Source organism: Melozone crissalis, unplaced genomic scaffold (assembly GCF_028551555.1).
Source record: "Melozone crissalis strain CALT ecotype California unplaced genomic scaffold, PUWL_Pcris_2 ptg000107l_1, whole genome shotgun sequence".
NCBI lineage: Eukaryota > Metazoa > Chordata > Aves > Passeriformes > Passerellidae > Melozone > Melozone crissalis.
Window position 1 is genome coordinate 4,483,882 of NW_026535884.1, and position 10,859 is coordinate 4,494,740.

General features: G+C 47.0%; 2 protein-coding genes across 2 annotated transcripts; one reads left to right on the forward strand and one right to left on the reverse strand.

The window, feature by feature from the left end:
• Positions 1 to 210: 210 nt before the first annotated feature.
• Positions 211 to 4,354, reverse strand: TMEM88B (transmembrane protein 88B). Its single transcript, XM_054292084.1, has 2 exons — positions 2,966 to 4,354; positions 211 to 462 (listed from the first exon to the last, which is right to left on the reverse strand). Exons 1-2 carry the CDS (start codon positions 3,233 to 3,235, stop codon positions 220 to 222), a joined length of 513 nt encoding a protein of 170 aa, XP_054148059.1. The 5' UTR covers positions 3,236 to 4,354; the 3' UTR covers positions 211 to 219.
• A 2,805-nt stretch (positions 4,355 to 7,159) lies between these two features.
• MRPL20 (mitochondrial ribosomal protein L20) lies at positions 7,160 to 10,600 on the forward strand. The gene is made up of 4 exons (XM_054292018.1): positions 7,160 to 7,379; positions 8,701 to 8,811; positions 9,077 to 9,154; positions 10,014 to 10,600. Exons 1-4 carry the CDS (start codon positions 7,293 to 7,295, stop codon positions 10,188 to 10,190), a joined length of 453 nt encoding a protein of 150 aa, XP_054147993.1. The 5' UTR covers positions 7,160 to 7,292; the 3' UTR covers positions 10,191 to 10,600.
• The last annotated feature ends 259 nt before the right edge of the window (positions 10,601 to 10,859 follow it).

Below are 10,859 nucleotides of genomic sequence, written 5' to 3' on the forward strand. Positions count from 1 at the left end.
GGATGAAGCTGCCCTGCCCTCCCCACACCTGTCCCACACTGTGTCTCCATTCCATTGCAGATTTTTGGGATTTTTTGGGAATTTTTTGGGATTTTCGGGATACAGCCCAGTGCGCCCTAGCTGAGCAGTGACACCTCCCCACAGAAGGCCGAGGATGATGATGATGATGATGATGATGATGATGGGGCACAGGGAGGGGACCCCGCTGGTGCTGCAGGCTCACACCCAGGCCTTGAGCTGGCGGCCGCAGCCCCTGGCCCAGCAGCAGCTGCCCCCCTTGTAGAGGGCCAGGCTGTAGGGCTGGAAGCACACCAGCAGCTGCAGGCGCCGGGCCAGGCTGCAGTAGATGGCCATGGCCACCACCAGCAGCGGGGACATGATGACAAAGCCCAGGATGATGAGGGCAGAGGAGCTGTTGTCGTCCAGGAGGCTCTTGCAGTAGCGGGCGGAGGAGTGCAGCACCTGTGGGGGCACAGAGAGGCACAGCCAGGATCAGAACGCGGGGAAAGAGCTCCAAAAAGTGACCGACAAAAAGCACTGTCTACGATTCCCTGAAAGGTGGGCCTGGGTTGGGGTTCCTCTCTCTCCAGGAACTGACAGAACCGGGGGACACAGCCTCGAGCTGCAGCAAGGGAAATGCAGGCTGGATATTGGGAAGAAGTTTTTCACAGAAAGGGGATAAAGGTTTTTCCAGAAAGGGGATAAAGTTCTGGAATGGCTGCCCAGGGAGGTGCTGCAGTCCCCATCCCTGGGTGTGTTTAACAAAGCCTGGATGTGGCACTGGGTGCCAGGGTTGAGCTGAGGGGCTGGGGCTGGGTTGGACTCGATGGTCTTTAAGGTCTCTTCCATCCTGAGAATTCTGTGATTCTGTGAATTCTGTGAAAAGTCCCCCATTAACCCAACTCTGCCACAGCCACCCCTGTTATGTGGCCTGGTGCTGACAGCAGTGGCCAAAGCACCCCTGAGTTTCCAATGTTTTCATGGAAAAAGAAAACATTTTTCTTTTGCTCCCTCTCCCAGAGCTGAGCAATCCTCAGGCACAGTCTGTGACAGAAATCACATCTTAATCAAGCTTTTAATTCTCCCTGTGAGACAGGAGCACTGCGCACTGACCCTGGAGCAGGGAACACTCATTTCATTCCGTCACCCAAGAGCATTGGATAGGCACAAACCAAATAAAAAAAACCTCCTGGTGCTACATTGGTGTGGGTGGCACAACGCTGGGAAGAACAAAAAAGAAATAAATAAAATAACATCTATTTAATGTTATAAAATATATATTATAAATGTATATAATATGTATTTTATATAAATAAAAATAAATATAAATTATATATCAATATATAAATAAAAAGAAATAAAACTACAGAAATCTGTTAGATTCTGCACAAACTAAATCCAAAAAAACTCCTGGTGCTACATTGGTGTGGGTGGCGCAACACTGGGAAGAACAACAAAAAAAGAAGCTATAAATTTATAATATAAAAAAAGATATAAATTTATAATATAATAGAATATATTTTTTATAAAAATATATATTCTATTATATTATATTATAAATTTATATCATATATATTTTAATATAAATAAAAATAAATATAAATTAGATATAAATAAAAATAAATGAAAATAAAGAAATCTGTTAGATTCTGCAGACAGATTCTGCCCATTCCATGGCTCTCCAGAGCCCTTTGTGTTCTGCTCTCTGTACACTCATTTCTGCCTGAAAACTCTGCCAGAAATGACCACTTGCAAAGAAAAACCTCTCTGGGCCTGCCTGAGTGGTGCTCAGAGCCCTCCTTTCATGCTGGCACTCGCTTGTTCTGCTCTCCAAATGCTGCAGGCAGCCTCTGACTTTATTCTTTTTTCTTTTCAGCAGTGAAAGGAACACAATCATGCTAAAACCCAACAATAAATCCACCTAATGGAGCTGCAGTGCAGAAATCAGCCCCTGGCTGCTGGGGAGCCACTCAAAAACCGTGGCCCAAAGTCAGGGACTGCTCTGCTGAAGCCACAATCCCTTGCTATGATTGCATTGAAGGAAAAGCTGAGTTTAAAAATCTCCTCACAGCTCCCAGCAGTTTTCATTTCTGGTGCACTTGGCTGCACTCAAAAACATTCTGCATCTCCACAAAGCCTCTGGGTGTGTGTGAAAAGCAGAACTCGAGGTTTTCCAAGGTGAGGGGAGCTGGAAGGGGCAGTTCTGGGAGGGTTTTTTCCCATTTTCAGTCCCTGTTTATGACTTATGAAAAAGGCACATTGAGCTGGTGTAACAACCCAAGCCTGCAAGGAAAACAGGGAATTGCCTTTGATCAGCTGATCCCAAAAATGTTTAAAGGAATATAGCAAGAAGGGATTGGTAAATAAGGAAATGATGCAATGCAGAGGGCAGCAAACAGAGCCTGGATGGACAAAGGAGTCTTATTTTGGTGTGAGGAATGCACAGAATTGTTGGGAACAGCAATGTTACATTGGCATGAGAAGGGGATTGGAAATTCTGTCAGATTTTACTGATCCTAATTAGGCAGATCCTAATGGATCTTAAATTTAATTCAACAGGAAGCAGCAAACCCCACCAGAGCCCGGGCAGGGCTGTGAGCTCTGGAGCTCTCAGTGACAGAAATCCCAGGGAAGAGAGAAATAATTGTGAAATTAAAATGCAAACAGCAATGCCATCAGGGCAGGGAGTGTGTTCACCTCACCTGGCACCTCTGCTTGGGGGACACAACTCCATTGCCCAATTTCCATGGGGACACAACTCCACTGCCCAATTTCCATGGGGACACAACTCCATTGCCCAATTTCCCACAATACCTGTCCTTGTCAGCCCAGGTTATTCACACAGGGAAAAATCTGTGCCCAAAGCCAAAACCTGGGGAGTTTTTCCTGTCCTTTCCAGGCACTGCTCAGGTGGGGCTCAGAGGGACCCTCAGGTGTGGCCCTGCCCTTGAGGAGTGGCTCTTACCTGGGAGTGGCACTGGAAGCCAAAGTAAACCACCACGATGGTAGGAAGGAGCACGACGGTGAAGATCACAAACATCAGGAGCAAATTCAGGAGGAAAACCAGGCAGTTCATGGTTCCTATCAGCAGGGTCCAGGCCAGGCAGCAGCAGGGGCTGCGGGGCTGCCTGGGCAGGAGCTGCTCGTCCATGTGGTACGGGGGGAGCCCAGGGATCATTCGGGATTTTTCCGACAGGATTTCTGCTCCAAAGTCCTCAGGCTCCTGGCCGGGCATCCTTCAAGGAGATCCACCAAGCCACGCTCTTATCTAAAAGTATTTCCTTGTTTTTGGTCTGGCAGAGGTGGGAAGGAGCTTGCAAAGGGTTCTTCTGTCTCCTTCAGGAGCCCTCAGGCAGAGATCATCGTGGGGCAGCAAGGAAAGGTCTCCCTGCTCCCTGCTCAGCACAATTTGCTTCCTTTCAGATGCTTTTCCCAGCCTCAGACCCAAAGCAGATCTGCTGGAAGTTTGGCAGTAATTTTTATTTTGGTTTAGAATCCCGAGCCCTGCTGAATTTGTTGTTGCTTTTCCCAAAATTCCGCTCCCAAGAGGTCCCAAAGGGTGGCTGTGGTGGCTGTGACGGGCTGCTCAGTGGGCTTTGGTACCCCCCTCCACCTTGGAGCTCAGCTGGGTGGTCAGGATGTCAGGTTTGGGTACAGGATGTCAGGCTTAGGTTCAGAATTTCAGGCTCAGGTGTTCAGAATATCAGGCTCAGGTTCAGAATATCAGCCTTAGATGCTCAGGATATCAGGCTTAAATTCAGAATATCAGGCTCAGATGTTCAGAATATCAGGCTTAGGTTCAGAATATCAGGCTCAGATGTTCAGAATATCAGGCTCAGGTTCAGAATATCAGCCTTAGATGTTCAGGCTTAGATCTTCAGGATTTCAGGCTCAGGTGTTTAGAATATCAGGCTTGGATGTTCAGGATGTCAGGCTCAGGTGTTCAGCAGATCAGGCTTGGGTGTTCAGATCAGGCTTAGGTTCAGAATATCAGGTTTAGGTGTTCAGAATATCAGACTTGGATGTTCAGGATTTCAGGCTCAGGTGCTCAGAATATCAGGCTTAGATGCTCAGGATGTCAGGCTTAAATTCAGAATATCAGACTCAGGTGTTCAGAATATCAGGCTTAGGTTCAGAGTATCAGGCTTAGATGCTCAGGATGTCAGGCTCAGATGTTCAGCAGATCAGGCTTAGGTGCTCAGAATATCAGGTTTAGCTGCTCAGAATATCGGGTTTAGGCACCCCCAGGCAGCTCCTTGTCTTCAAATCACCTTTCCATGCTCTCCAGGTGTATCCAAGCAGATGTTCCTGCCCAGGTCTCACGGCAGGGAGGTGAGCAGAGCAGAGGAAGGGCAGGAGCTGTTTCCGTCCCGTGCAGCAGGGATGGGAGCAGTGTGTGGTGCTGTCACTGCAGCCACAGCCACTCACTCCCAGCACTGAGGTCCCTTCTGAGCTCAGCCTTGCTGTGTTTACAGAACAGCCTCAGTGCTCTCTGTGCTGGCCAATCCTCCACATCTGCCTCCCCACGCTCCAGCCATCCATCCCCGGGTCAAGATGGTCCCTCTCCAACTTTAATTATTCTGCCTCTGGTTCATTTTCTAAAATTCCTCACTAGATTAAATAAAGAAAAAAAAACCCTAAGAGAAATTGATAATAATCACTGTATTCCTCAGAAATCATCTGTCCCCTGCAGTCATCGGGTATTGTTTGCAGAACATATTGATATTCTCGTAGAGGAGGCACAGCAATTATCAATTATTTCATCTCCCTCATAAGATCAATATTATTTAAGAATTTCAGCCCCATCTCCGTGCCTGTGCAGCCTCCAAGGTAGTGTGGCAGTAATAAGAGAGAGATATTGAAAAACACAGAGAGAAACAAGCTCTGAAGCAGACAGCAGAGTGTGACAAGTCCATTCCCATCCTGTTCTTCCCTGCACTCCAGGGCTGGATGGCTCCCAGGGGGGTTTGCAGGGCAGCAGCCTCCACTCAAGCTGCAAAATGTGAAATCTCTTCTCAGATCTGTCCAGACATCCCAGGGGAAATAACTGCTGGATCCATCCTGTTTTCAGGGCTGCACAGGCCAGAGAGAGCGTTAATAATAAAATCTGGAGCTGTGCAGGAAACCATAAATGTGACAAGTGGTAGGGAGCTCTGGGAGCCTCAGTGGTTCCTCTGCCTGTCTAAATTCTGGTTAGATTTAAAGACATAATATTTTTCAAACTTGAAGTGGGAAAAAAGGAGGAGTCACACAAAAAGAAAGAGCCCAAACTCAAAACTATAGGAAGAGAAATCAATTTTAGGCTTAAACCGTGGAAAGATTAACTCAGGGCTGGGCAGCTAAAAATCCTACAGCTGCTTTTACCATCTGCTGGTGATGGCACAGGGTGTGGTGAAATACAATTTAAGCATTCATAAAAGTGCCAAAAATTCTAAGAAGCTTTGCTAAATCCAGGGAAACTTTCCAAAGTTCTTTTGCTGTCATGAAAATGCGTTTTAACCTTTTCAGGAAGGTCTGAAAATGTGTTTTAACCTTTTCAGGGAGGTCTGAAAATTGTGTTCTGTACATTTATTGTCTACTGGTTCTTGTAATAACCAAGTGAACTTTGTGTCAGACAAACCTCAGCGATATTGAGAAAGATTTCTCTGAAATTTCCACATTCTTGACAAGAACTTTCTCAGAAGTGGGGAACATCTTGATGATTGATGATGGAGCAGTTTATAACAGGAGCATGATTGCTTTGAGATGCTGGAAGTGGTGATGATTTTAAAAAAATCCATCAGTTCTCTGACGCTGAGATTGCTGCTCCCACGGAATCATTTTCTGGCAGCACCACCTTGTGGTTTGCACAGCTCATAAATTTTCCATTTATGTGTCCCATTCTCCAACCCTAACCCTTGCAGGATGATGTAAGGTTTGTTACCCACTATGGAATCCTTCCAGCCACTGAAAACAACACCAAATCTACTCACACTGGTGGCTGGAGCGCTGCTGGGGATACAAAATCCCAAATTCCTTGCTGAGCTGGCTCCAAGCAGCCCAGCTCCTTTTTCCAGGGGATTTTGGTACAACCCCAGTGTGTGTGCCTGCTCCCAGCTGAGCTGTGGGTTTGGGCTGCCTTGGTCACACCTCAGGCAGGTGATGAGGGCACATCAGAGGGCTGGGATCAGGTAAAGGTTCTTCACCCAAAGGTGAAGGTTTCTGGTGACCTGAGGGAATGGCTGGAGCTGTGTCAGGGGAAGTTTAGGTCGGATTTTGGGAAAGGTTTTTCCCCCAGAAGGTGCTGGGGCACTGCCCAGGCTCCCCAGGGAATGAGAGCTCCAGGAGGGTTTGGACAACACTCCCAGGGATGCACAGAGTGGGATTTTGGGGTGTCTGTGCAGGGCCAGGGGCTGGGCTGGATGATCCCTGTGGTCCTTTCCAACTCAGGATATTCCGTGATTCCATGGCTGAACTCGGGCTGGGGCAGAGGATGCCCAGCACGGGGAAAAGCCACTGTGCTCTGAGAGAGGAGATGAGGGAGGTGGAAAAGCCGGAGAATGACCGGGAAAAGGGGCCGGGGAAAGGGCTGGGGACAGGACTGGAGGAAGGGCAAGGGGAAGATCGGGAGAAGGGGGAAGAACTGGAGGAAGGGCTGGAAGAACGACAGGGAAGGACCTGGGCAAGGACCGCGAAGGCTCAGGGGCATGGACCGGGGGAAGAACCGGGGGAAAGGCTGGAAAAAGGACCGGAGGAAGGACTAGAGGAAGGACCGGGAAGTTTCGGGGGAAGGACTGGAGGAAAAACCACAGGAAGGACCAGAGGAAGAATCGGGGGAAGGACTAGGAAGGCTCGGGGGCAGAAACGGAGGAAGGAACCGGAGGAGGGACGGGAAGAAGGACGGGGAAGGCTCGGGAGCAGAATCAGAGGAAGAACCGGGAAGGCTCGGGGGGAGAACTGGAGGAAGGATTAGAGGAAGAACAGGGGGAAGGACCGGAAAAAGGACCGGGAAGGCTGGGGGGCAGGATCAGAGGAAGAAGCGGGGACAGGATCAAAGGAAGAACCGAGGGAAGGTCCAAAGGAAGCTCCGAGAAGGCTCGGGGACAGGATCAGAGGAAGAACCGAGGGAAGGTCCACAGGAAGCTCCGGGAAGGCTCGGGGACAGGATCAGAGGAAGCAGCGGGGGCCGCCTCAGAGGAAGCCGGGCCAGCCTCGAAGGCAGGCTCAGGGAGGGCCGGGCACGTCGGTGCCGCCCCGGAAGGAAGGCAGGAAAGCAGGAACACAGGAAAGCAGGCAGGCACCGTGCCGCAGCCATGGTGGTGCTGAGCGCGGCGCGCTGGCTGCGCAGCCGCCTCTCGGATCGCTTCTGGAGGGTGCAGGAGGTGCTCAAGTACGCGCGGGTGAGTGCGGGGTCAACGCCGCTGTCCCCGCGTCCCCCGGCACTGCCCTGTGCCCCGGGCACGGTCCCGGAGCCGGGAATGCCCCATCCCTGCAGGGCTGTAAGGGCTGTGGAGCAGCCTGAGGGGTCCCTGCCCATAGCAGGCCGGGAATGCCCCATCCCTGCAGGGCTGTAAGGGCTGTGGAGCAGCCTGAGGGGTCCCTGCCCATAGCAGGCCGGGAATGCCCCATCCCTGCAGGGCTGTAAGGGCTGTGGAGCGGCCTGAGGGGTCCCTGCCCATAGCAGGCCGGGAATGCCCCATCCCTGCAGGGCTGGAAGGGCTGTGGAGCGGCCTGAGGGGTCCCTGCCCATAGCAGGCCGGGAATGCCCCATCCCTGCAGGGCTGGAAGGGCTGTGGAGCGGCCTGAGGGGTCCCTGCCCACAGCAGGGCTGGCACCGGCTGCGCTCGGAGCTCCATTTTCCACCCGAACCATTCCGGGCTTTTCTCTTGCTATAAAAGTGGTGTGTGTTTCATTAAATACAGCTGGGCTGGTTGTGTTTCCTTTTGAGTGTTTTTGCTTTGTTTTACTGGGCAAAGAAAAAATTAACCTGGTTCTCAAGTGCATTTTGGATGTCAGCTGGAGTTCAAGCTGCTGTGCCGAGGTTAGGAATGAACCTTTCTCAAGGGCATCCTAAGCACTGTGATAAAATGCTTAAAATTACATCTTGCTGTAATGCTGAGATAGAAAAGTTGAAGGAAATGAGAATATTTTGGTTTTGTAGCGCCTAAGCTGCCCACAGTATCAGTTATTCCTGGTGCAGCACTGGCTGCTTTCTCCTGTGTTGCGTTAGAGGGATGGCAGAGAACAAATTTAATTTTTTTTCTGTTTGATAATTTTTTTTTCTGTTTGATAAATGTTCCTTCCTCATCCCTGTGTTCATACAGACACAAAAGAGGGGAGCTGAGGAATGAGAATAAATATGTGAATTCAGTGCATGATTTTGTAATTGCCTTTCCCACAGAAGCACAGCCCAAAGCGAGGCCTGGTTTTGCCTCTGCTAAGCTGAGATTTTTCCTCCCTGCTCCAACTCCTCAGCTTCAGACTTTTCATGATAAAAATTATATTTCCATGCTATTATATTCCATATGATATTATATTCCATATATTTCCAAGATAAAAACAAAGCAAAGAATATTTTCATTATGTGCCAGCTGAAGGCTTAGGGGGTGCTTGTGAAGGTTTCTGTGATCATTATTATGCAGAACTGAGAAAGCAAATGAGCTTTATTAGTGTTATATATTTAAATTAATTAAATAAGACCATTCTGGGTATTTTTTGCAGCATTTTCGAGGCAGGAAGAACCGCTGCTACAAGCTGGCAGTGAGGAGTGTCCGCAGGGCTTTTGTGAAGTCCACCAAGGCCAGGAGGGAGAAGAAGAGATTCCTCAGAGCGGTAAAGAGGAAAATGTTGGGTGGAAATATCAAAATGAGAGCCAGGCAGGAGTGAAACAGCTGCTTTTCTTATTCTGGGGGGGGTTTATTTAAAAAACAATGAGTGAAAAGTTGGAGTTTAAAGCAGCATTTTCTTGTGGGTCCCTTCCAGCTCAGGATATTCCATGAAAATATTATAATTTATATTTATATTTAATAACTGTGAGCAGACAAGGGTTTATTTTAAAGTGTTTTATCATGCAATATATTGATTTTTACACCTTCAGCTCTGGATCACAAGGATTGAGGCAGCTTCCCTTGAACATGGTTTGAAGTACCCAGCCTTCATAAGCAACCTGGCCAAGGTAAGGATGTGGTTTGGAGAATAATTATTTACAAATTAGAGAGATGAAAGGCTTGTGAAAGCAGTTCCATCCACTTCAGGAACTAAGTTCTGCCCTAAACTATTTCTCTTCCCTTTTATCCTGGTGACCATTGTGGCTCTAGCTCGTGTTCTGTCCCCAAAACTTAGGAATGGGATTTTTAAAATGCTTTTTTGTGGGCATTCAGTAACAGCTGCTTTTCCTTTTTACTTCAAGAAATTTAAAAACACAAAGCTTGTGTTAGCAAAAAACCCAAAAATCTAAGAAATCCTTATTTTTTTCATTATAATTGTGATTTGGTGAGCGTGGAGAATGCAGAAACTTGGTGCCATTGTTCCTTGTTTTTACAACAGTTTGTTTCAGTTTGGTGATTCTGTTTTAATTTTTTTTTTTGAGCTGAAATAGATGCTATGGATTAACTGGCCTTGAGGCAAAATTAGAGATTTTTCTTCAGTTCTTGGTTTCTACCAGAAAAACTTTAGAGAAAGTCAGGAAATAATTTTTACATGGTAGGTTAATGAGACATCCATGGCCAGGGAGTGTCTGACAGTCTTAAACAGCTCCAAATTGCACAGGGCAGAAAAAACTTAATCTGCTTTAAGACCTCAGGTCTTAAGCCTTAAGAGTGTTTAATCATACTTAATGGTGTTTATATAAACAGTAAAGAGTGTTCATTATTTTTAATAGTGTTCATTATATTTAATACATTTAATTTTATTTAATACTAAAATTTTACTATATTTAATCAAATCTATTTAAATTAAATATATTTAAAACTAAGCATTGCAGTGTTGCTCCTAAAAATCACAGTCCTTAACCAACAATTTTTTCTTGCCTTTAGTCCCAGGTGGAGCTGAACAGGAAAGTTCTGGCTGACTTGGCTATTTATGAGCCAAAGACATTCAAATCCCTGGCAGCTTTAGCCCAGAGGAGGAGACAGGAAGGGTTCCTGGCTGCCCTGGGAGATGGAAAAGAACCTGAGGGGATATTTTCACGAATTGTGCACCACCCCTATTGATATCAGAGCCTGTGTGTGTGTTTTAGAAGCAGGGATTTGATTGTGAAGCAAACCTGTGGTGGGACTGTTGCTGAAAAATGGAAAATGTGGAACAAATCCTCTGAGGATGGTGTGGATGTGAAGCTTCTCCTTGATGGCTTTTTCCCTGTGTTGTTGTCACTGAAACCTGTTAAATTAAAAGCACACTTCAAGGTTAGCAGTCAGGCCATACAGTGGCTTAATAAAGTTTTTTTTTTTTTTTTTGTAACTGCTAGTAGAAAATAAACTTTATTTGTGTGGTGAATTCTGAATGGAGAGAACACTGGGATGGGAGGGAAATGTTGACCCTCACAGGTGGAGCCTGGCAGTTAAGGATACACATGGTTTGTACTTATAAAGAATTTAATAAAGAGATTTTTAATGAAAACTGCCGTGGGGAAACAATTTGTGTTAATTTTGGCACTTCAGTGGGAAAATACAGCTAGGGGATGGAGGGAGGGCATGATGTCAACTCTCACACACAGCCCCTGTGTTAAGGACACATATAAGAACTTATAAAGGTAATTGTTAGAACTTTATAAGAACTTATAAAGATAATTTTTTTTTGTAATTGCTGTGGAAAAATAATTTTAGTGGTGAGTTCTGGCACTGCACAGCAAAAAACCAGCCCAGTGTGAGGGAGATATCAGC

Coding starts and splice junctions, on each gene's coding strand:
- TMEM88B (XM_054292084.1), bottom strand. CDS start 3,235: ATGCCCGGCCAGGAGCCTGAGGACTTTGGAGCAGAAATCCTGTCGGAA. Junction 463..2,965: donor GCTTCCAGTGCCACTCCCAG/GTAAGAGCCACT, acceptor GTGCCCCCACAG/GTGCTGCACTCCTCCGCCCG.
- MRPL20 (XM_054292018.1), top strand. CDS start 7,293: ATGGTGGTGCTGAGCGCGGCGCGCTGGCTGCGCAGCCGCCTCTCGGAT. Junction 7,380..8,700: donor AGGTGCTCAAGTACGCGCGG/GTGAGTGCGGGG, acceptor TATTTTTTGCAG/CATTTTCGAGGCAGGAAGAA. Junction 9,155..10,013: donor TCATAAGCAACCTGGCCAAG/GTAAGGATGTGG, acceptor TCTTGCCTTTAG/TCCCAGGTGGAGCTGAACAG.